Source organism: Haliotis rufescens, unplaced genomic scaffold (assembly GCF_023055435.1).
Source record: "Haliotis rufescens isolate VD_foot unplaced genomic scaffold, xgHalRufe1.0.p SCAF_13, whole genome shotgun sequence".
In the NCBI taxonomy this organism is placed as follows: domain Eukaryota; kingdom Metazoa; phylum Mollusca; class Gastropoda; order Lepetellida; family Haliotidae; genus Haliotis; species Haliotis rufescens.
In genome coordinates this window covers 16,288,754-16,314,719 of record NW_025963813.1, presented here as the reverse complement: position 1 = coordinate 16,314,719, position 25,966 = coordinate 16,288,754, and the positions used below count along the sequence as shown (strand labels likewise).

The window sequence follows — 25,966 nt, the reverse complement described above, 5'->3', positions numbered from 1 at the left end:
AAAAGGAATTCGTCAAGCAACGATCCAAGCTCAAATCAGTCGAAGGGAAAATATACATCAACGACAATTTGACTAACGACAGATCAAGCATCGCTGCCACAGCTCTACAGCTAGGACTGGAGAGTAAAATACCAGGTACGTGGACCAGCGATGTACTCATATTCATTAAAACACAAGATGGGCAAATATTGGAGATTACCCGTCAATCACAGACGAATATGTGAATTCGACTCAGACTGACCCAAGAGTCAAACACCAAGGGATCAACCAATTATACTATAACTGAAAAAACTGCTGACTAATAATTCGTGGAAGGATGATGTTCTCTTGAGTGAGTGAGTGAGTGAGTGAGTTGGGTTTAACGCCGCTTTTAACAGTATTCCAGTTATATCGCGGCGTGTCACCTTAATGTGGGAGGAAAGCCCGAAGTGATGCAGGTCTCAGACGTTTACCACTTCGGTGAAACCCACGAGCACGGGTATAGTGCTGACAAACCTAGAAACATAATCGGGGCGAACCGGGATTCGAACCCACAATTATAGGTTTCTGGCGTGTCCAGGGACGCAACTCTGCACAGCGAATCGCGGCGCCTTAGACGACTGGGCCACCCGTGCCCCCGATGTTCTCTTGACATCAAGTGTTTTCATCTTCATTATCAATGATATGTGTACCGTTTTCTGAGTGGAATGTAATTTCGTTACTGTTCAATGTATCAGTCATGCCCTGTTAGTGAGTTGAGTGAGTATGGTTTTACGCCGCTTTTAGCAATAGTCATCAATATCACGGCGGGGGGACAACACGAATGGGCTTCACACATTGTACCCATGTGGGGAACCCGGGTCTTCGGCTTGACGAGCGAACGCTTTAACCACTAAACTACCCCACCGTCCCGCCCTGCTGGCATCATCCGACCACAATGATTGCCGTTGTTTTAGCAAATATTATTTTCATGTCACGCATATTTATGAGGGCAGGTACCTTCAGTTTAGTGCAGTTGATGGAAAGGTGTTCAATTATAAAGAAAAGCAAGTCTTTAACTATTTAATACTTCGTACTTATATTAAAATAATTAATTTGATCTTAAGTTATTACATCTGTGCAATTCTACCAGAACACATGGTGTACATATGGACCGAATTTCCATTCAAGTAAATCACTTAATTTAAACTGTAACCTTTCAAAAAGAAATACGTTTCGTTTCTTAAAATATTGAAGTTAGGACATGTAAAAAAATAATTCAGTGTATCTTCAAAGGGAAGCCACTTCTGATTTGGGTACAAATATATCAAGGTATAAATATAACCACAAGTGTTGACGGAGAGTGGTGATAAAGAGACGTGTCAGCGTTATATATACAGTATCATTGTTTAATTTAGACTGGTAATACCCTGATAATAGAACTGAATTATTTCTGGGAAGCGGACTGTGTGCCAACGCACTCTACCTGCTCCGTTCACAATTATTTGCTTTCCTGTGACATTTCGAGAATGTCTAAGTGTTCTGTAAGTATTCGATATCTCATTTGACATTTGTGTAAGGTTTGTGAGTGAGCTTGTTAAGTCAGCTCCGTATTTCAGTCATATTACAGTCATGTCAAAATCTGATTCTAATTTATTCGGGGCGGTCAGGTAGCCTAGTGGTAAAAGCGTTCACTCGTCACGCCGAAAACCCGGGTTTGATTCCCGACATGGGTACAATGTGTGAAGCCCATTTCTGGTGTCACCGCCGTGATTTTGTTGGAATATTGCTAAAAGCGGCGTAAAATCAAACTTGCTCACTCACCAACTCATTCATTATTTGTTGAAGAATAGTTTACATTTTACTCACTATTAGCTTTGGTGCGTACACATGTTTTTTCCTTATCAGCAGAAGTGCGTGTACATTTTACTTATTATTAACTGAAGGAAGTGGTGACAAGATTTGTGTAAATCCGAGTGACATGTTTAAGTTTGAGGTATGACGAGGAATCCTGTGTAAATAGGGGTAAATGTGAGTAAATATGGCATGAACTTTAAGTGTTATTAGGTCTCCGGCTCTCTGTTGTAGCCTTCAACAAGGTTGAATTGCCAATACCTTCTAAATACTCAAGGCTTACACTGGAATATGTGGCCAATAGGAAAGATCGAAGGAATCTATACAATTAAACAGGGCGGATTCGTCATCTATGTGGGGCGGTCCGAAAACATACCACAACGTCTGAAGTCACACTGCTACGGAAAAAAGCAACGCATCGATAAACTCATTCGTCGTACCAATACCTGGAGCCTTACATACAACTACGTGCATGACGCCTTCCAGAGGTGCAATGAACACTGCTACGTACACATGATTGGTCAATTGCAGGGTAAATGGCCGGAGTACAACATGCAGAAAGGAAATACCTGTGACAACCCAAAACAATGTAAGAGAAAGTGAACCCAGTGACAAGGAAACAAATGTGTGATTCTCCGGACTGAAATATCAGGGGATTGTCATGATGCCGTTGGAGATTCTCCTGGCGCACCTATAGCTAATTTGAAAGCACATTTGAATGGAATGTACATCTGAGATTTGTGCTGAACACAACTTTGTATGTAAAGTGGAATAACACGGCTCTGACGGCAATTTAGTAATATCTCATATATTTTTTCATTTCTGAACGAATATATCAATGCCATTTCCATGATCCCTAGTCAATAAAATAAAATTTATATGTGAAGAACTCCCGTTTTAAAGCCAAGGAAGTAAAGACAACATGAACATAACAAAATGGTAAAGAATGAAAAATACTGATGAATGGATTCGACGTTTCAATAAACAAATCATCTCTACTGAGAAAGGATCAACATGCTGTAGTTAACATGGTTACCAAAGTAACGTACAACAAACCTTCATCTCTTCAAAATATTGGTATATTTTGGCAATACCGCTTTTACAAAGCCCTCGACCGTGTTGACAAAGCTAAGATCGTCATCAAGGCGAATATGGGATTCGAACACTCGACCATAACACGTCAAAGGGACACCTTTCTGCACAGTGAATTGTGGCGCCTTGGACGACTACGTCAACCGCACCTCTATTAGTGTACGCACTATCTAAGAACATAGTTGCTAAAATATTACATTGGCGAAATGTGAGAAAGTAGTCCCCTTTTAGCTTATCCTATCATTCTGCAAAAACACCCCCACTTGTATATAACCTGTACATGTAAGATCACCTAGAAAACGGGGGGCACGGGTGGTCCAGTCGTCCAAGGCACCACGATTCGCTGTGCAGAGTTGCGTCCCTTGGGCACGCCAGAAACCTATGATTGTGGGGTCGAATCCCGGTTCGCCCCGATTTCGTGTCTAGGTTTGTCAGCACCATAACGGTGCTCGTGGGTTTCACCGAAGTGGTAAACGTCTGAGACCCGCATCACTTCGGGCTTTCCTCCCACATTGAGCAGACACGCCGCAATGTAACTGGAATACTGTTAAAAGCGGCGTTAAAAACCCAACTCACTCACTCACCTTGAAAATGACCTTGTAAAGATAATTCTGGCTCGCAAGTAAATATATCACGGTACAAATATAATCACACGTGTTCATGGAGAAACGTCAACGTCATTCTTGTCCACGGTGTCATTGTTTACTTTAGACCAGTTATACCCCGCTTATACCCGGAAGTGCATTATTTCCTAGAAGTTGATTGCGCGCCATTGCACTGTACAAGGTCCGTTCACAATTACCTGCCTTGATATTCAAGAATGTCTAAGTGTTCTGTAAGTATTCAATGGCTCATTTGAAATTTGAGTTAGGAACAGGTCTGTGAGTGAGCTTTCTCAGCCCGACTCCGTTTTGAACAGTACTTTAGTCATATCACCACGTGGCAGCTTAATGTGAGAGGAAGGCCCAGGATCAGGTTGTTTAACTAGGGTGGTGAAATCCAAGGGTATGACGCTGACAGATAAGAAATCAGTCAATGATATGTTGTATGTATTAGCTCCATGCCAAGCGAATTTCATATCTGGGACTTCCTGTTTGGTTAAATTTTGTGTTTGTAAATGTCTCTCGTTTTCATGAAATTCCTTAAGTTCTGTCTCGCTGAAAATGTTAGAAAATAAATGACGTCACGTTATTGTTTATAATCAATAAAGTAGTTCCGACTGGGTGTGTAATATGGGTCTGGTCCGACCACATTGATTGCCGTTGTTTTAGCAAATATTTTCATGTTACACATATTTATAAGGACAGGTACCTTCTATCTTTTCAATTGTAAGATAACAACCTTCGATCTGGAGATCTAGAGAGACATCAGAAAATTTACCAACACGATTGCCTTTATAACTGATAATATATACATATTTGTTGTACTCAACGCAAAATCATGAAAAATAAATAAAATTACTTACGTGAGTAAATTATGAACAAATGTGCTCACAAGAATAAATTTAGTGCATGCATTCGGCGTAATATACTTCGTCAATTCAAGCAATGAAATGAAGCTCTCGCATGTACTAAATAGTGAGCCATTATTGGTCAACGCGATATCCATTGTCGGGGCAATCATCTATGGCCTGCGCCACGTTGAACATTTTTTTCTGTCTTTATGAAGATGGCATGATGTAACTGAACCAATCTTCAAATCACGATGAGTCTGCTTAATGAGGAAGAAAATCCCGAAGTAATGCATGTCTTAGACGTTTACCACTTTTGTAAACCTCACGATGTATCATGTTGAAAAAGCATAGGTTCGTGAGACACCAAAGGCACGATACTCTGCACAGCGAATTGTAACGTCATCCTGTGCCCCCTAATAGATAGGGAACAGGAATTCACTACCTATGACTATACTTGCTTGAAATGAACATCGGCCGAATGAATCGGTTCTGTAAGTATTCGATATCTCATTTAACATTTTTGTAAGGTCTGTGAGTGAGCTTGTTAAGTCAGCTCCGTATTTCAGTCATATCACAGTCATGTTAAAATCTGATTCTAATTTATTCGGGGCGGTCGGGAAGAATAGTGGTTAAAGCGTTCGTTCGTCACGCCGAAAATCCGGGTTTGATTCCCAACATGGGTACAATGTGTGAAGCCCATTTCTGGTGTCCCCGTCGTGATATTGCTGGAATATTGCTAAAAGCGGCGTAAAATCAAACTCGCTCACTCACCAACTCATTCATTATTTGTTGAAGAATAGTTTACATTTTACTCACTATTAGCTTTGGTGCGTACACATGTTTTTTCCTTATCAGCAGAAGTGCGTGTACATTTTACTTATTATTAACTGAAGGAAGTGGTGACAAGATTTGTGTAAATCCGAGTGACATGTTTAAGTTTGAGGTATGACGAGGAATCCTGTGTAAATAGGGGTAAATGTGAGTAAATATGGCATGAACTTTAAGTGTTATTAGGTCTCCGGCTCTCTGTTGTAGCCTTTAACAAGGTCGAATTGCCAATGCCTTCTAAATACTCAAGGCTTACACTGGAATATGTGGCCAATAGGAAAGATCGAAGGAATCTACACAATCAAACAGGGCGGATTCGTCATCTATGTGGGGCGGTCCGAAAACATACCACAACGTCACACTGCTCCGGAAAAAAGCAACGCATCGATAAACTCATTCGTCGTACCAATACCAGGAGCCTAACATACAACTACGTGCATGACGCCTTCCAGAGGTGCAATGAACACTACTACGTACACCTGATTGGTCAATTGCAAGGTAAATTGCCGAAGTGCAACATGCAGAAAGGAAATACCTGTGACAGCCCGAAAAAAAGTAAGAAAAAGTAAACCCTGCGACAAGGAAACAAGCGTGTGATTCTCTGGACTGAAATATCAGGGGATTGGGATGATGCCGTTGGAGATTCACCTGGCGCACCTATAGCCAATTTGAATGAAATGTACATCTGAGATTTGTGCTGAACACAACTTTGTAAGTGAAGTGGAATAACGCAGTTCTGACGGCATTTTAGTAATATCACATAACTTTTAAATATATCAATGAAATTGCCATGATCCCTAGTCAATAAAATTATACTTATGTGTGAAGAACTCCCGATGTAAAGCCAAGGGAGTTAAGACAACATGAAAATGAAAACAAAATGGTAAAGAATGAAAAATACTGATGAATGGATTTGACGTTTCCAAAAACAAATCATCTTTACTGACAAAGGATGAACATGCTGTAGTTAACATGGTTGCCAAAGTAACGTAAAATAAACCTTCATCTCTTCAAAATATTGGTATATTTTGGCAATACCGCTTTTACAAAGCCCGGATGATGTTGACAAAGCTATGATCGTTATCAAGGCGAGTATGGCGCCTTGTTCGACTACGTCAACTGCACCTCTATTATTGTACGCACTACCTTTGCACAGATATATAAATTACATTGGCGAAATGTGAGAAAGTAGTCTTTTTTAGCTTATCCTATCATCCTGCAAAAACACCCCCACTTGTATATAACCTCCACATGTAAGATCACCTCACCATACGGGTGGCCCAGTCGTCTAAGGCACCACGATTCGCTGTGCAGAGTTGCGTCCCTTGGGTACGCCAGAAACCTATGGTTGTGGGGTCGAATCCCGGTTCGCCCCGATTATGTGTCTAGGTTTGTCAGCACAATACCCGTGCTCGTGGGTTTCACCGAAGTGGTAAACGTCTGAGACCCGCATCACTTCGGGCTTTCCTCCCACATTATGCTGACACGCCGCAATATAACTGGAATACTGTTAAAAGCGGCGTTAAAAACCCAACTCACTCACTCACTCACCTTGAAAATGACCTTGTAAAGATAATTCTGGCTCGCAAGTAAATATATCACGGTACAAATATAATCACACGTGTTCATGGAGAAACGTCAACGTCATTCTTGTCCACGGTGTCATTGTTTACTTTAGACCAGTTATACCCCGCTTATACCCGGAAGTGCATTATTTCCTAGAAGTTGATTGCGCGCCATTGCACTGTACAAGGTCCGTTCACAATTACCTGCCTTGATATTCAAGAATGTCTAAGTGTTCTGTAAGTATTCAATGGCTCATTTGAAATTTGAGTTAGAAACAGGTCTGTGAGTGAGCTTTCTCAGCCCGACTCCGTTTTGAACAGTACTTTAGTCATATCACCACGTGGCAGCTTAATGTGAGAGGAAGGCCCAGGATCAGGTTGTTTAACTAGGGTGGTGAAATCCAAGGGTATGACGCTGACAGATAAGAAATCAGTCAATGATATGTTGTATGTATTAGCTCCATGCCAAGCGAATTTCATATCTGGGACTTTCCTGTTTGGTTAAATTTTGTGTTTGTAAATGTCTCTCGTTTTCATGAAATTCCTTAAGTTCTGTCTCGCTGAAAATGTTAGAAAATAAATGACGTCACGTTATTGTTTATAATCAATAAAGTAGTTCCGACTGGGTGTGTAATATGGGTCTGGTCCGACCACATTGATTGCCGTTGTTTTAGCAAATATTTTCATGTTACACATATTTATAAGGACAGGTACCTTCTATCTTTTCAATTGTAAGATAACAACCTTCGATCTGGAGATCTAGAGAGACATCAGAAAATTTACCAACACGATTGCCTTTATAACTGATAATATATACATATTTGTTGTACTCTACGCAAAATCATGAAAAATAAATAAAATTACTTACGTGAGTAAATTATGAACAAATGTGCTCACAAGAATAAATTTAGTGCATGCATTCGGCGTAATATACTTCGTCAATTCAAGCAATGAAATGAAGCTCTCGCATGTACTAAATAGTGAGCCATTATTGGTCAACGCGATATCCATTGTCGGGGCAATCATCTATGGCCTGCGCCACGTTGAACATTTTTTTCTGTCTTTATGAAGATGGCATGATGTAACTGAACCAATCTTCAAATCACGATGAGTCTGCTTAATGAGGAAGAAAATCCCGAAGTAATGCATGTCTTAGACGTTTACCACTTTTGTAAACCTCACGATGTATCATGTTGAAAAAGCATAGGTTCGTGAGACACCAAAGGCACGATACTCTGCACAGCGAATTGTAACGTCATCCTGTGCCCCCTAATAGATAGGGAACAGGAATTCACTACCTATGACTATACTTGCTTGAAATGAACATCGGCCGAATGAATCGGTTCTGTAAGTATTCGATATCTCATTTAACATTTTTGTAAGGTCTGTGAGTGAGCTTGTTAAGTCAGCTCCGTATTTCAGTCATATCACAGTCATGTTAAAATCTGATTCTAATTTATTCGGGGCGGTCGGGAAGAATAGTGGTTAAAGCGTTCGTTCGTCACGCCGAAAATCCGGGTTTGATTCCCAACATGGGTACAATGTGTGAAGCCCATTTCTGGTGTCCCCGTCGTGATATTGCTGGAATATTGCTAAAAGCGGCGTAAAATCAAACTCGCTCACTCACCAACTCATTCATTATTTGTTGAAGAATAGTTTACATTTTACTCACTATTAGCTTTGGTGCGTACACATGTTTTTTTCCTTATCAGCAGAAGTGCGTGTACATTTTACTTATTATTAACTGAAGGAAGTGGTGACAAGATTTGTGTAAATCCGAGTGGCATGTTTAAGTTTGAGGTATGACGAGGAATCCTGTGTAAATAGGGGTAAATGTGAGTAAATATGGCATGAACTTTAAGTGTTATTAGGTCTCCGGCTCTCTGTTGTAGCCTTCAACAAGGTCGAATTGCCAATACCTTCTAAATACTCAAGGCTTACACTGGAATATGTGGCCAATAGGAAAGATCGAAGGAATCTACACAATCAAACAGGGCGGATTCGTCATCTATGTGGGGCGGTCCGAAAACATACCACAACGTCACACTGCTCCGGAAAAAAGCAACGCATCGATAAACTCATTCGTCGTACCAATACCAGGAGCCTAACATACAACTACGTGCATGACGCCTTCCAGAGGTGCAATGAACACTACTACGTACACCTGATTGGTCAATTGCAAGGTAAATTGCCGAAGTGCAACATGCAGAAAGGAAATACCTGTGACAGCCCGAAAAAAAGTAAGAAAAAGTAAACCCTGCGACAAGGAAACAAGCGTGTGATTCTCTGGACTGAAATATCAGGGGATTGGGATGATGCCGTTGGAGATTCACCTGGCGCACCTATAGCCCATTTGAATGAAATGTACATCTGAGATTTGTGCTGAACACAACTTTGTAAGTGAAGTGGAATAACGCAGTTCTGACGGCATTTTAGTAATATCACATAACTTTTAAATATATCAATGAAATTGCCATGATCCCTAGTCAATAAAATTATACTTATGTGTGAAGAACTCCCGATGTAAAGCCAAGGGAGTTAAGACAACATGAAAATGAAAACAAAATGGTAAAGAATGAAAAATACTGATGAATGGATTTGACGTTTCCAAAAACAAATCATCTTTACTGACAAAGGATGAACATGCTGTAGTTAACATGGTTGCCAAAGTAACGTAAAATAAACCTTCATCTCTTCAAAATATTGGTATATTTTGGCAATACCGCTTTTACAAAGCCCGGATGATGTTGACAAAGCTATGATCGTTATCAAGGCGAGTATGGCGCCTTGTTCGACTACGTCAACTGCACCTCTATTATTGTACGCACTACCTTTGCACAGATATAAAAATTACATTGGCGAAATGTGAGAAAGTAGTCTTTTTTAGCTTATCCTATCATCCTGCAAAAACACCCCCACTTGTAACCTCCACATGTAAGATCACCTCACCATACGGGTGGCCCAGTCGTCTAAGGCACCACGATTCGCTGTGCAGAGTTGCGTCCCTTGGGTACGCCAGAAACCTATGGTTGTGGGGTCGAATCCCGGTTCGCCCCGATTATGTGTCTAGGTTTGTCAGCACAATACCCGTGCTCGTGGGTTTCACCGAAGTGGTAAACGTCTGAGACATGCATCACTTCGGGCTTTCCTCCCACATTATGCTGACACGCCGCAATATAACTGGAATACTGTTAAAAGCGGCGTTAAAAACCCAACTCACTCACTCACTCACCTTGAAAATGACCTTGTGAAGATAATTCTGGCTCGCAAGTAAATATATCACGGTACAAATATAATCACACGTGTTCATGGAGAAACGTCAACGTTATTCTTGTCCACGGTGTCATTGTTTACTTTAGACCAGTTATACCCCGCTTATACCCGGAAGTGCATTATTTCCAAGAAGTTGATTGCGCGCCATTGCACTGTACAAGGTCCGGTCACAATTACCTGTCTTGATATTCAAGAATGTCTAAGTGTTCTGTAAGTATTCAATGGCTCATTTGAAATTTGAGTTAGGAACAGGTCTGTGACTGAGTTTTCTCAGCCCGACTCCGTTTTGAACAGTACTTTAGTCATATCACCACGTGGCAGCTTAATGTAAGAGGAAGGCCCAGGATCAGGTTGTTTAACTAAGGTGGTGAAATCCAAGGGTATTACGCTGACAGATAAGAGATCGGTCGATGATATGTTGTATGTATTAGCTCCATGACAAGCGAATTTCATATCTGGGACTTTCCTGTTTGGTTAAATGTTGTGTTTGTAAATGTCTCTCGTTTTCATGAAATTCCTTAAGTTCTGTCTCGCTGAAGTAAAATGTTAGAACATAAATGACGTCTCGTTATTGTTTTTAATCAATAAAGTAGTTCCGGTTTGACCGAGGTCACGGCTGTCCAATCAAAATAAATGGAACGAGGTCAGCCTTGTACGACACACGTCCTCCTGTATCAGAGGGCTGATGGGGGTATATGAACTGCCATATAATATTAACCTTTCTGTACACCATAACATCAAATTGAAAAATGTATCCATTAATAAAACATCGATGGATGGGTACCATCTCTGCCGGCTCTCGTATCTCTTTTATGTCGTGTTCTTGCTTTGTTTTGCTTTTCAATTTGTTTACAAAACCTTCCGCGTCCGTGTAGCTATCCTCTCTATCGTAAAAGCTAGTACCTAGTTCAATAGTTTTATTTGCAAGTGAATGCAATACATATAATCTTGTTTGGAATGCGATGTCACAGGACACCTAGCCGAGCAGACGACGCACTGAGGGCTGATATTCTTTCCACCCGGGCTGATATCGATCGCCCATTCAAAATCCATTGACAAGCCATATCAGCCCGGCAGGGTCAGACTGGGTGTGTAATGCAGGTCTGGTCCGACCACATTGATTGCCGTTGTTTTAGCAAATTTTTTCATGTTACACATATTTGTAAGGACAGGTACCTTCTATCTTTTCAATTGTAAGATAATCCTGAAGTAATGCATGTCTTAGACGTTTACCACTTTTGTAAACCTCACGAAGTGTCATGTTGAAAAAGCATAGGTTTATGACACACCAAAGGCACGCAACTCTGCACAGCGAATTGTAACGACCTGTGTCCTGTGCCCCCTAATAGATAGGGAACAGTGAATTCACTACCTGTGACTAAACTTGCTTGAAATGAACATCGGCCAAATGAATCGGTTTGCAAATGAGAGACACAAAAAGCCAACAGGGACTGCTCTCACCCTGCAAAGACCATCTCCGCCGTTCTGTGTATGTAAAAGATCGCGCGGGGAATGACCATGTAAAGATTATTTTAATTTGATTCAGACATACTTGTATTCAATAAATTAATCTGGATTGGTAATCAAGTCATCTGGCTTATGCTAATATCGCAGTTCAAGGTAATAGAAGCAAAATTATATTTATCAAGCAATATTGATACTTGTTGGTCAACAGTTTGGTGTAGTTGATGGAAAGGTGTTCAATCATAAAGAAAAGCAAGTCTTTAACTATTCAATACTTCGCACTTATATTAAAATCTTAATTACGTCTTAAGTTATTACATCTGTGCAATTCTACCAGAACGCAGGATGTACATATGGACCGAATTTCCATTCCAATAAATCACTGAATTAAAACGAATCGTTTCTTGAAATATTGAAGTTAGGACATGTAAAACATAATGCAGTGTATCTTCAAAGGGATTGCCACCTCTGATTTGTGTACAAATATGTCAAGGTATAAATATAACCACACGTGTTGACGGAGAGTGGTGATAAAGAGACGTGACAGCGTCATATATACAGTATCATTGTTTAATTTAGACTGGTAATACCCTGATAATAAAACTGCATTATTCATGGGAAGCGGACTGTGTGCCACCGCACTCTACCTGCTCCGTTCACAAATATTTGCTTTCCTTTGACATTTCGAGAATGTCTAAGTGTTCTGTAGGTATTTCATATCTCATTTGACATTTGTGTAAGGTCTGTGAGTGAGCTTGTTAAGTCAGCTCCGTATTTCAGTCATATCACAGTCATGTCAAAATCTGTTTCTAATTTATTGGGGGCGGTCGGGTAGCCTAGTGGTAAAAGCGTTCACTCGTCACACCGAAAACCCGGATTTGATTCCCAACATGGGTACAATGTGTGAAGCCCATTTCTGGTGTCACCGCCGTGATATTGCTGGAATATTGCTAAAAGCGGCGTAAAATCAAACTAGCTAACTCACTAACTCATTCATTATTTGTTGAAGAATAGTTTACATTTTACTCACTATTAGCTTTGGTGCATACACATGTTTTTCTTTATTAGCAGAAGTGCGTGTACATTTTTCATATTATTAACTGAAGGAAGTGGTGACAAAGATATGTGTAAATCTGAGTGACATGTTTGAGTTTGAGTGAGTGAGTGAGTGAGCTTGGTTTAACGCCGCTTTTAACAGTATTCCAGTTATATCACGGAGTGTCAGCTTAAAGTGGGAGGAAAGCCCGAAGTGATGCAGGTCTCAGACGTTTACCACTTCGGTGACACCAACGAGCACGAGTATTGTGCTGACAAACCTAGAACATCATCGGGGCGAACCGGGATTCGAACCCACAATCATAGGTTTCTGGCGTGCCCAAGGGACGCAACTCTGCACAGCGAATCGCGGCGACTGCGCCACCCGTGCCCCCTGTTTAAGTTTGAGGTATGACGAGGAATCCTGTGTAAATAGGAGTAAATGTGAGTAAATGTGATACAGTTCAGTGGGCCCAGAAATACCCAGGTAATACCCGGAAATGAATTATTTCTAGGAAACTGAGCGTGTGTCATTGCATGGCCTCCGTGCACAATTACTTGCATCTATTGACTTAATTAGAATGTCTAACTGTTCTGTATGTATTTTCTTTATCTCTATCGAAATGTGTGTCAGGCACAGGTGTGTGAGTGAGCTTGTCAGAACAATAGGGACTGCTCTCATCCTGCAAAAACACCCCACTTGTATTTTACCTGTACATGTAAGATAACCTTAAAAAAGACCTTGTAGAGATAATTCTGTTTGCATATAAATATGTCAAGGTGTAAATATAATCACACGTGTTCATGGAGACACGTCAGCGTTGTATCAGTCCACGGTGTCATTGCTTACTTTAGACTAGTAATACCCCGCTAATACCCGGAATTGCATTATTTCCAAGAAGTTGATTGCGCGCCATTGCACTTTACAAGGTCCGTTCACAATTACCTGCCTTGATATTTCAAGAATGTCTAAGTGTTCTGTAAGTATACACGTCAGATACGTCACGTGGTAAGAGGTCTGACATATATTTTGTCTTTTTTCAAAAAATCCATTTTATGTAATGACTCATTTTCATATATTGTAGAAGTCAATTGAGGCCAAGTGTCAATCCCTTCGTTCTCGTGGCATACAATGGAAAATATGGCCTGAAGGAAAAATCAATGGAATCTACGTAATCAAACAGGGCGGATTCGTAATCTACGTTGGGAGGTCTATCAACATACGACGACGTCTGCAGTCACACTGCTACGGGAAAAGGCAACGCATCGACAGACACATTCGTCTTACCAATCCCAGGAACCTAACATACAACTACGTGCGCGACGTCTTTCAGAGGTGCAATGAACACTGCTACGTACACCTGATTGGTAAATTGCAAGGTAAAGATCCGGAGTACAACATGCAGAAAGGAAATACCTGTGACAACCCCAAACAAAGAAAGAAAAAGTGAACCCAGTGACAAGGAAACAAATGTGTGATTCTCTGGACTGAAATATCAGGGGACAGGCATGATTCCTTTGGATGTTCTCCTGGCGCACCTATAGCTTATTTGAATGTTATGTACATCTGAGATTTGTGCTAAACACAACTATGTATGTGAAGTGGAATTACACGGCTCTGACGGCAATTTAGTAATAACTCATATTTCTTTCATATCTGAACGAATATATCAATGAAATTTTCATGATCCCTAGTCAATAAAATTAAATTTATGTGTCAGGAACACCCGATGTAAAGCCAAGGAAGTTAAGACAACATGAACATGATAACAAAATGGTAAAGAATGAAAAATACTGATGAATGGATTCGACGTTACCATAAACAAATCATCTCTACTGACAAAGGATCAACATGCTGGAGTAAACATGGTTACCAAGGGTAACGTAAAATAAACCTTCATCTCTTCAAAATATTGGTATATTTTGGCAATACCGCCTTTACAAAACCCTCGAACGTGTTAACAAAGCAATGATCGTTATCAAGGCGAAAATGGGATTCGAACACTGGACCATAGCACGTCAAAGGGACACCTTTCTGCACAGTGAATTGTGGCGCCTTTGGCGACTACGTCAACACCACCTCTGTTAGTGTATGAACAGAGTTACTCTAAAATGTACATTGGCGAAATGTGAGAAAGTAGTCTCTTTTGGCTTATCCTATCTTCCTGCAAAAACACCCCCACTTGTACCTGCACATGTAAGATCACCTTGAAAATGGGGGGCACGGGTGTTCCAGTCGTCCAAGGCGCCACGATTGGCTGTGCAGGGTTGCGTCCCTTCGGTACGCCAGACACCTATGATTGTGGGGTCGAATCCCAGTTCGCCCCGATCATGTGTCTAGGTTTGTCAGCACCATACCCGTGCTCGTGGGTTTCACCGCATCACTTCGGGCTTTCCTCTCACATAAAGCTGACACGCCGCGATATAACTGGAATACTGTTAAAAGCAGCGTTAAAACCCAACTCACGCACTCACCTTGAAAATGACCTTGTAAAGATAATTGCATATCAATATATCACGGTATAAATATAATCACACGTGTTCATGGAGACACGTCAGCGATATTCCAGTCCACGGTGTCATGGGAATACCCAGGTAATACCCAGAAATGTATTATTTCTAGGAAACTGAGCGTGTGTCATTGCATGGCCTCCGTGCACAACTACTTGCATCTATTGACTTAATTAGAATGTCAAACTGTTCTGTATGTATATTCTATATCTCTATTGAAATGTGTGTCAGGAACAGGTCTGTGAGCGAGCTTTTCAGAAAAAAGGGACTGTCATCCTGCAAAACACGCCACTTGTATTTTACCTGTACATGTAAGATAACCTTAAAAAAGACCTTGTAGAGATAATTCTGTTTGCATATAAATATGTCAAGGTGTAAATATAATCACACGTGTTAATGGAGACACGTCAGCGTTGTATCAGTCCACGGCGTCATTGCTTACTTTAGACTTAGTATACCCCGCTTATACCCGGAATTGCATTATTTCCAAGAAGTTGATTGCGTGCCATTGCACTGCACAAGGTCCGTTCACAATTACCTGCCTTGATATTTCAAGAATGTCTAAGTGTTCTGTAAGTATTCAATGGCTCATTTGAAATTTGAGTTAGAAACAGGTCTGTGAGTGAGTTTTCTCAGCCCGACTCCGTTTTGAACAGAACTTCAGTCATATCACGACGTGGAAGCTTAATGTGAGAGGAAGGCCCAAGATTGTTTAACTATCGTGGTGAAATTTAAGGGTATGACGCTGACAGGTAAAAGATCAGTCGATGATATGTTATATGTATTAGCTCCATGCCAAGCGAATTTCATATCTGGGACTTTCCTGTTTGGTTAAATTTTGTGTTTGAAAATGTCTCTCGTTTTCATGAAATTCCTTAATTTCTGTCTCGCTGAAGTAAAATGTTAGAAAATATATGCCGTCTCGTTATTGTTTATAATCAATAAAGTAGTTCCGGTTTGACCGAGGTCACGGCTGTCCATTCAAAATAAATAGAACGAGGTCATCATTGTACGGCACACGTCCTCCCGTATCAGAGGGCTGATGTGGGGTATATGAACTACCATATAATAACCTTTCTGTACACCATAACATCAAATTGAAAAAAATGTATCCATTAATAAAACATCGATGGATGGATACCACCTCTGCCGGCTCTCGTGTCTCTTTTACGTCATGTTCTTGCTCTCTTTTGCTTTTCATTTTGTTCACAAAACCTTCCGCTTCCTCTGTTTAGTACAAGATAGCACCTAGTTCCATAATTCTATTTGAAAGTGAATGCGATGTCACAGGACAACTATCCGAGCAGACGACGCACTGAGGGCTGATTTTCTTTCCACCTAGGCTAATATTGATCGCACATTCAAAATCCATTGACAAGCCATATCAGTCCGACAGGATTCGACTGGGTGTGTAATACAGGTCTGGTTACAACACACCCCGTGATAATCGCACATGCAAAATACCTCATGTATGACACCATATGATCAAATCTGGTATCAAATGTGTCCTTTTTTGGACAATGTGATCGAATTCAGTGGGTGCAGAAAAATAGGCTGAGACACGTCAGCGTTATATTAGTCCACAGTATCATTGTTTAAATTATACTGGGAATACCCAGGTAATACGCAGAATAGTATTATTTCTAGGAAACTGAGCGTGTGTCATTGCATGGTACGAAGTCCTGCAAAATTACTTGCTTCTATTGACTTAATTAGAATGTCTAACTGTTCTGTATGTATATTCTATATCTCTATCGACATGTGTGTCAGGAACAGGTCTGTGAGCGAGCTTGTCAGAAAAAAGGGACCGTCATCCTGCAAAAAACACACAACTTGCATATAACTTGTACATGTAATATAACCTTGAAAATAACCTTGTAGAGATAATTCTGTTTGCATATCAATATGTCAAGGTATAGATATATTCACACGTGTTCATGGAGACACGTCAGCGTTGTATTAGTCCACGGCGTCATTGTGTACTTTAGACTAGTAATACCCCGCTAATACCCGGAATTTGAAGTTGACTGCGCGCCATTGCATTGCTCGAGGTCCATCCACAATTACCTGCTTTGCACTGATATTTCAAGAATGTCTAAATGTTCTGTAAGTATTCAATGGCTCATCTGAAATTTGCCAACTCCGTTTAGAACAGTACTTCAGTCATATCACGGCGTGGCAGCTTCATATGAGAGGAAGGCCAAAGGCCAGGCTGTTGAACCATTTTGTGAAAGCAAGGGTATGACGCTGACAGGTAAAGGACCATTCTTGGATTCGAACCCATGACCAGAAGATTCCGACACGTCAGATACGTCACGTGGTATAAGGTCTGACATATATTTTGTCTTTTATTACAAAATCCACTTCATGTGATGACTCACTTTCATATATTGTAGAAGTCAACTAAGGCCAAGCGTCAATTCCTTCGTTCTCGTGGCAAACAATGGAAAAAATGGCCAAAGGAAAAAATAATGGAATCTACGTAATTACAGAGGGAGTAAATATGCCAAGAACTTTAAGCGTTATAAGGTCTCCCTATCTCTATTGTAGCCTTCAACAAGGTCGAATTGCCAATACCTTCTACATACTCAAGGCCTACACTGGAAGAAGTGGCCAAAAGGAAAGATCATAGGAATCTACACAATCCAACAGGGCGGATTCGTAATCTACGTTGGGAGGTCTATCAACATACGACAACGTCTGCAGTCACACTGCTACGGAAAAAGGCAACGCATCGACAGACACATTCGTGGTACCAATCCCAGGACACTGACATACAACTACGTGCATGACGTCTTCCAGAGGTGCAATGAACACTGCTACGTAGACCAGATTGGTCAATTGCAACGTAAATGGCCGAAGTACAACATGCAGAAAGGAAATACCTGTGACAACCCAAAACAATGTAAGAAAAAGTGAACCCTGTGACAAGGAAACAAACGTGTGATTCTCTGGACTGAAATATCAGGGGATTGTCATGATTCCGTTAGAGATTCACCTGGCGCACCTGTAACTCATTTGAATGAAATGTACATATGATATTTATGCTAAATACAACTCTGTTAGTGATTACGTAACACTGCTCTGAACGATCCTATAGAAACATCACTTAATTTGTTACATCTCTGAAAGAATATGTTATTGAAATTGCCATTATCCTTTGTCAATACATTTGTATTGATGTTGGAGGAAATCCCAAAGTAATGCATATCTTAGGCGTTTACCACTTTTGTAAAACTCACATGCAGGTTATTGTGTTAACAATGCAATGATCATTGTCAAGGCCAAAACGGGATTCGAACACTCAACCACAAGATGCTGATAAGGCAAACGGACGCAAGTTCACTTCAACAGGTTCTCTTAGTAGAAAGGTTACGGAAACCCTTTTGAATATATTAAACACAAAACCGTGCGTATGAACACATCGATAGCAAACATATATGTTCATGAAGAATCTGCCGATCGATCAACCATAGGAACTGTAAAACGTATCAATATTCCATTGAATGTAAAAGATCACATGATAAAAAGTGTTTGAGAAAACTTTATCCATGGTGTTACTCGGGGTGATTGCTAACCAACTAATAAGACTTACACATGTAAAATAAATAGCAGAATGTTAATTAATAAAGTTTGTTGGAGAAATATATTTGTTTAGCATTTTAAAAGCTATTTCCACAACATGTCACCCCTACAACGGAAAATGACATATTCGATTTCCAAGAAATGACTTGGTGAGTCCAAGCAGTGCACAACAGGTTGCGATGAAATTATAACATATATCTTTGGACTAAATTTGAAGGTTATTTGTCAAATTCTTTTTGAGAAACTATGACTTGTTTCGAACACTTATTTTGAACCAGTCAAGACTATGGACATTTTGTAATATTTGTCACATATATAACCACCTGTTAAAATAACATTTATAAATTCTTGACTGATAAATATACCCAAAGCACTAGTGTCTTGCAACATATTTTCCAATTCTACGATTAGCATGGATAATAATAATAATGACTAAAAAAACATCCCTGTTTAACACCACTTAATGTATTAAAGTAATTAGAAATGGAACAATTCCAGATTTTAACAACAGACTTACCTTTTGAACATTTGTTCTGCAAACTGTTGAAGAGTTCACTATGTGTATCATTTTTAACATAACATACCACAGGAGTGTTTATTTACACATATTTATCAAATGCTTTTTTCTGAAATCTACAAATACGCATTCAAATCTGTTAGACTTTGATAAATACTTCTGTATCATACACCGTAGAATAAATATATTATCCACTGTGCATTAACCTGCCCTAAAACCTGCCAGGAATTATATAATGTACACCTAAGAACAAAGAAAGCCTCTTATTCAGATTATAGGTTATACTTTTCAGTGAATGACACACCCTGTAATTATTAACATCGGTTTTAGTACTTCTCTTATGGAGTGGAGCAAGTAAACTCTTTGCCCATTATTCTGAGAAGTGACCACTCTGCGGGACTGTATTGTACAGAGTATGAAGGTCAGGAGGAAGATCATTTTTGTGGCACTTTATCATCTCAGGAGTAATTCCGTCCGACCCTGCTGCTTTGTCATCTTTGTGATTATCAAATGCATGCTGGATTTCATTCCCGATATATTACTATTTAACTAGCATTCATCTCATTATCCTTACACATATTACACAAATGTTTAGCATGATCAGATACATGATGTATACAACACAGACTAAATGTTCTTGATCTGTGTCAATGTTATTAATATTTTAAATGTTCTCAAAATATGACACCCACTCTTTTCTTGATATAGATTTTCAGATGTACTGGAGGTACTATTAAGTTCCTCTGACTATCTCCAGAACAGTTTTGAATTATTACAAATCCTTGATAAATCTGATGAGATGTTCTTTTAAGCCCTCCTTCTTAATTCTGCACGATAACGATTTCTTAAACTGTTATTTACATTTAAATTCACTAATACATCTAAGTTCACCAGTCAGTGGACGCAAATCTGCACTGCAAAGTGCCGCGCATTTATACGACGGATCCACCCGCATCCCTGTTAAACAGAAAACAGTGCATGCACAGTGCATAACTATAATCACAAGTCTTCATCCATGTGAATGGGTATCACGTGACATGACTCTGCATGCTGTTGGATATGCCTTGTGGCATGCGTGTGAATAGCGCTCCTTCCACAGGTCGATATATAAATCCACTGATTCCCGGAATTGCGTTCTTCTAGGAAGCTGACTGCGCGCCATTGCTGTGTTCAAGCTCCGTTCACAGATACCTGCATTGCATTGATATTTCGAGAATGTCTGATAGGTGTTCGGTAAGTATTCAATATTTCATTTGAAATTTTTGGAAGAAACGGGTCTGTGAGTCAGCTTGTCAGGCCAACTCCGTTTTGAACAGTACTTCAGTCATATCACTACATGGGGGTTTCATGTGAGAGGAAGGCCCAAGGCCAGAGTGTTGAAGCTGCTGGTGAAACCCAAGGGAAGAGAAGTTTACATTATACTCATTGCCAGCTTAAGATAATTTCACATTTCACTTAATATTAGTTGAAGAGAAGTTAAAATTTTACTCATTAATAGCTCCAGTAAAGACCTATTAGTAATAGGTCTTCAGCAACCCATGCTTCACGTAAAAGGCGACTATGTTTGTCGTTAGAAGCGATCAGACTTCCTGACTTGGTTGATGCATGCCATCGTTCCCAATTGCGTGGATCGATGCTCATGATGTCAACGACTGGATTGTCTGGTCCAGATTCTATTATTTACAGATCGTCGTCATATAGCTGGAATATTGCTGAGTGCGGCGTTAAACAACAAACAAACCAACCAACCAACAAATATTTCAACGGAGAAAACAGATTTACATAAAACATTAATGGTAAACATTTATTGTTGTGATCACGGGATAACTCTGACACCTTTATTTCTTATATGTTGTATTATATTTTACATAGTGTGTGGTGGTATATATGTAAAACAGCAAACAAACAAGGAAAGCTGCAGTGAAGTTTACATTTTACTTATTATCAGATGAAGATATGTTTATATTTTATTAATTATCAACTGAAGAGAAGTTTATATTTTACTCATTATCAGACAAAGATAAATCTGATATGAGATGTTCTTTCAAGGCTTCCTTCTTTATTCTGCACATACGTCGATAACGATTTCTTAAACATTTAAATTCATTCATGTAGCTAAGTTCAGTAGGACTCATTCTGCACGCCAAAGTGCCGCGCATTTTACACGACGGAACGACCCTCACCCTTATTAAGTAGAAAACAGTGCACGCACTACCCATGTAAAGAATTGGTCTAAAATGTATCGGTTCACAAACGTAATGTAAGCAACACTTGTACCATTCCCTCTCTATGTCTCTCTCTGCTGAGTCTGATTTTCACAGAAGATATCAATGTATAACTACAATCAAAAGTGTTCGTCCCTATGGATGACTTGAGAGTGAATCACTTGATATTTTGAGGGGCGCTAACGAGAATCACTTGAAACACGGTGAAGGTCAATCAAACTGCCCATCATCGTATTACATGGGTAGAAGTTTACATTTTACTCATTATATTATTAGCCAAAGAGAAGTTTACATTTTACTCATTATTAGCTGAAGAGAAGTTAACATTTTATTGATTATTAGTTAGAGAGAAGTTTACATTTGAGTAGTTTCCAGCTGAAGAGAAGTATACATTTTACTCATTTCCAGCTGAAGAGAAGTTTACATTTTGCTAATTATTAGTTGAAGAGAAGTTTATATTTTACTCAATATAAGTTGAAGAGAAGTTTACTCTTTACTTATTAGCAGCGACAGAGAAGTTATATTTTTACTTATTTTGTAACTGAAAAAAAGTTTAGATTTTTACTCATAACTAGGTATCTGATTCATTTTTATCTGAAGGACGTTTGCACATATATAATACAATAACTCGGAGAGTTTTTTCCGAAGTCTTGATACGTCATTGTTCCCAATAGCCCTGTACATGCCACTCATTTATCATTCAATAGGAATTGACACCTTACTTACTTATATGAAGGGAAGTTAAAATGTTACCGCTTCGCTTGATAGCTGAAAAATTCACATTTAAGTTATTAATAGATCCAAGGGATTTACATTTAACCTAACAACAGCGGAAGAGGTGTTGACAGCTTACGGTATATACTTATATACGTACACGTTTATACTTTTCCAAGAAAAGTGATGGTATCGTTTAATATAGAAGACGGAATGGTAGGCTTCATGTGGCTGCAAATTAACACAATCTAACCCAGTCACAGATTTATTTGTTTTTAACTTGTTGCAGGAATGAAGGAAAATAAGCACAGTATACTTTCTTTTGCCCCTCAATTCATAATATTAAACTAATATAAAATATCTCAATGTCATTTTTATCAGGAAACGTATGTAATTGATGTTATTGTTTGCGTGACTGTTAAAAATGGGTACCAGCTGAACCAGAGTGAGTGAGTGGGTGAGTGAGTGAGTTGGGTTTAACGCCGCTTTTAACAGTGTTCCAATTATATCACGGCGTGACAGCTTACTGAGGCAGGAAAGGCCGAAATGATGCAGTTCTCAGACGTTTACCACTTTGGAAAGCCAAAACTAAAAACAAAACAAGAAACATAACGGAGCGAACCAGGATTCGAACACACAATCATAGATTTCTGGCGTGTCAAAGGGAAGCATCTCATCACAGCGAATTAGATCGTCGTCACATAATTGGTAAACTAAATACCTCCATAGAAGCATTTTGAGGAGCTGGAACTGGTCCCGGTATGGTGCCCAAGTACCCCCATCGTCTATACTACTCCTTGACAGGCGTGGTCGTGTCTGGCGACGTCGAAATTAATGTCATGCCAATGTCAACCCGAGACCTCAGGGGAGATTTGACGCTGGAATAGCTATGATGTGGGATGGAATCACTATGACTGAACGAACCCCACTCCATATTGTAGAAGGAAGGGTCAACATACTGACACCTTTTGTTGTCCCGTTTGAAAGGCGTGTGGGTCGACGTTCGTTTTCACGAATTCTCAATGTTCACCTCGCGCAGCACGACATCCATAAAATTGTCATGGGCTGAACCTGAACAAGAGGAGTGGGACGGACTCCACCACATCGCCATTAGGAGACTCGAGACGTCGAGTGAATGAATGTTTGACAAATCGTGGCAGTATTACGTACTACGGATGCAAAATCATCAACTTTGAAATTTCCCATCTTAACCCTATCGTCCTTCAAGATGCTTGGCGGTCACCTACATGTACTAACAAACTTCAATGCCGGTTGTAATGTGTTCCCAATTCGTTCATTATTTTAAAACTATTACTAAAAACTAATATCTCTTACAATTTTGGAAGTTGTAAGTTATTTCCAAGTATGCCCTGCATTTTTTAAGGGTATATTAGTTAAAGGTACTCATTAGCACTTCAAGGGAAGTTTACATTTTACCTATATTAAATTTGAAAGCTGAAGGGAATTTACATTTAACTTACATTTTTACTCATTATTAGTACAAGGGAGGAGTGTAACATTGAGGAAGTTATCAAACTTTTGACAATCTCATCACAGCATCCAAGACTCAATGTACATGCTTTAATTTATTTTGTCTTGAACCATGTGATAATATGCCATGCCATGCCATGCACATCAAAATGTTATTAATTGCTCGGTACATTGCATATGGTTACCAGACAACTCATGCTAGAACAACTGTATAAGTGTGAATGTCATGACTTATTTTGAAAATGTTAATGAATCGTGTGTAAATACGAGAAAATATGTCATTATCAGGTCTGATAAATATTTTGTTGCATTAGAAACGAAGCATTTTATGTACGATTTCTCTCAAATATATTGTAGGCTTCAACTATGGCGAATTGCAATGACCTCGCAGAAGGTACATACAAGAATTTGAAGGAAAGGCCAGAGGGAAAGGTGGAAGGAATCTACGCCTTCAAAGAGGGCAAACAAGTCATCTATGTTGGGCGAGCTAACGATATAGGACGACGTTTGCAAGAGCACTGCACAGGAAATCAAGACATCGATAAACACATTCGTGAGACCGCTCCTGGGGCCGTTAAGTACAACTGTGTGCCTGACCCTCGCCAGGCGTGCAACGAGCACTGCTACGTAGACGGAATTGCCAAGAGACAAGGTCAAGAAAGGCCCAAGTTCAACAAGCAGAAAGGAGATTCGTGTCCCGCCAAAGGACAATGTAAGAGAAAATGAATCTGGTGACGATGATACAAAATGTGAGATTGTCAATTCTCTTAAATGAAAAATCAGGGGATTGGCATGATTTCATTGGAGGAAGAACATATAACCGAAATTGCCATGGTACTCAGAGACAGAATATATCACTTCATTTGTCATGTTCCTAAAAGACGTTGTAATGTAAATTGTCATCTGTATGTTTCTGGAAGAATAATTGATCGGGGTTGTTACTTTAAAAATATTGTCATTGAAAATTTAATGTTCCAGATAGAATAAAAAAATGTCAGCCCCATTTTGCTTTAACAGTAAGACCGTAAGATGATGGGAAGATAGAAGAGGGATTGTGCATTATCGGAACTCTTAGTCCTCGTCACTAGAAATAGAATCACGAAATATGACAAACATAATATTGTAAAATTACTTTTAAATCGCAATCCACATGACAGGAGGTGATGTGAGGTGAAAGGGGGGTTTATCGTCGCGTTCCAAATTATTGTATAGTAAACTACGTCTATAACGAATGCGCTTATAACGAACTGACGGATATAACGAACTTTTTCTTTTGTACCGACCATGTGCTGAATATATGCTGCATATATTCTTACAACGAACTAAAATTAGTGATCCCTTTGAGTTCGTTATAACCGTAGTTCACTGTACTTGTATAGCGACATGCGTGTGCGCGAGTGCCTGCGTGCCTGCACTACTCGGGGCTATTGCCGATTTTATTGCTGGTCTACATTGTTTTCTGACCACATACAGATGAACTCATCCGAGTGTCATTTGGTGTCAAATATATCAACACAAGTCGATAACATTGTAAAATCGTTTAATCTTTTGTCGATGACGGTTTATATATTTCATATCAAAAGACACAAGATTCTATTGATCATTCAAAATCATAAGCCCAACTATTGTGGTTATAAATATTAACAACAAGTGTAACAAAAGAGCTAACCAGCTTCAGTGGCAGAGAGATTTGTGATGTCATTTGATTCTGACGTCATGGTAACCGATGACATCACACTGTTCTGCAAAATATTGTGCTACAATTTCATTGCAGCGACATCTCCAAGGATCTCACCCGAGCAATATCTCTCGTCCAAACCAGTTTTGGGATGATAAATTGTGTTTACATGGATATTGACAGGTGTGTATGAGTAAATAAGACACATTTTCACGAGGTCGTACATTGTTTAAACAAACCTTCCACATGCAACATGTCCAAGTGCACTGTTCGCAGAAGTACAATGTCCGGTTCAAACAACAGTTTGTCTACGCCTGAATAACTTTGAACTATGGGCCATAACAAAGTAAACAAGTCAATGTAGTACATTGTTAGAGTAGTTCATTCTTAATGTATTTGTTGGTACAGTGTGTGAAGCCCATTTCTGGTGTCCCCCGCCGTGATATTGCTGGAATATTGCTAAAAGCGGCGTAAAACCATACTCACTCACTTAATGTATTTGGTGTGTTGGGGCAGTTTGAACGTGCTAGGGGTCCTTATGGTCATAGAAATGGAAAAGAACGAGTAGAACAAGCCTTGATGATGACCCTAGGTCTGGACGTCCCTCAACTTCCATCAATGAAGATTCAACCAAGGAGATAGAAAAGTTTTATACTGTCAGAAAGACGTATTACCATTGTTGAACTTGAGGAAGATGAGGAAGACGAAGGTCTTAGCCATGGA

At 39.7% G+C, this 25,966-nt stretch overlaps 1 protein-coding gene and 3 long non-coding RNA genes across 5 annotated transcripts; all 4 read left to right on the top strand.

The window, feature by feature from the left end:
- The first annotated feature begins 1,234 nt into the window (after positions 1–1,234).
- LOC125378598 lies at positions 1,235–2,884 on the top strand. Its single transcript, XR_007220352.1, has 2 exons — positions 1,235–1,502; positions 2,047–2,884. It is a non-coding gene; the product is annotated as an uncharacterized LOC125378598 (long non-coding RNA).
- Positions 2,885–3,416: 532 nt separating this feature from the next.
- Positions 3,417–6,201, top strand: LOC125378597. The gene is made up of 2 exons (XR_007220351.1): positions 3,417–3,739; positions 5,393–6,201. It is a non-coding gene; the product is annotated as an uncharacterized LOC125378597 (long non-coding RNA).
- A 756-nt stretch (positions 6,202–6,957) lies between these two features.
- On the top strand, positions 6,958–24,568 carry LOC124124755. Of its 2 annotated transcripts, none has more exons than XM_048394252.1 (3): positions 6,958–6,987; positions 20,279–20,368; positions 23,923–24,568. In XM_048394252.1, the coding sequence occupies exons 1-3, from the start codon at positions 6,973–6,975 to the stop codon at positions 24,289–24,291; spliced, it is 474 nt and encodes a 157-aa protein (XP_048250209.1). In that variant the 5' UTR covers positions 6,958–6,972; the 3' UTR covers positions 24,292–24,568. The 2 variants fall into 2 exon arrangements, with proteins under 2 accessions (XP_048250209.1, XP_046343972.2); XM_046488016.2 differs by lacking the exon at positions 6,958–6,987 and adding an exon at positions 14,932–15,605.
- On the top strand, positions 17,146–17,942 carry LOC125378599. Its single transcript, XR_007220353.1, has 2 exons — positions 17,146–17,360; positions 17,584–17,942. It is a non-coding gene; the product is annotated as an uncharacterized LOC125378599 (long non-coding RNA).
- Positions 24,569–25,966: the final 1,398 nt, after the last annotated feature.

Excerpts from the sequence above, each read along its gene's own strand:
- LOC124124755 (XM_048394252.1), top strand. Across the intron at positions 20,369-23,922 it reads GAATGTCTGATAGGTGTTCG|GCTTCAACTATGGCGAATTG; the intron begins GTAAGTATTCAA and ends AATATATTGTAG.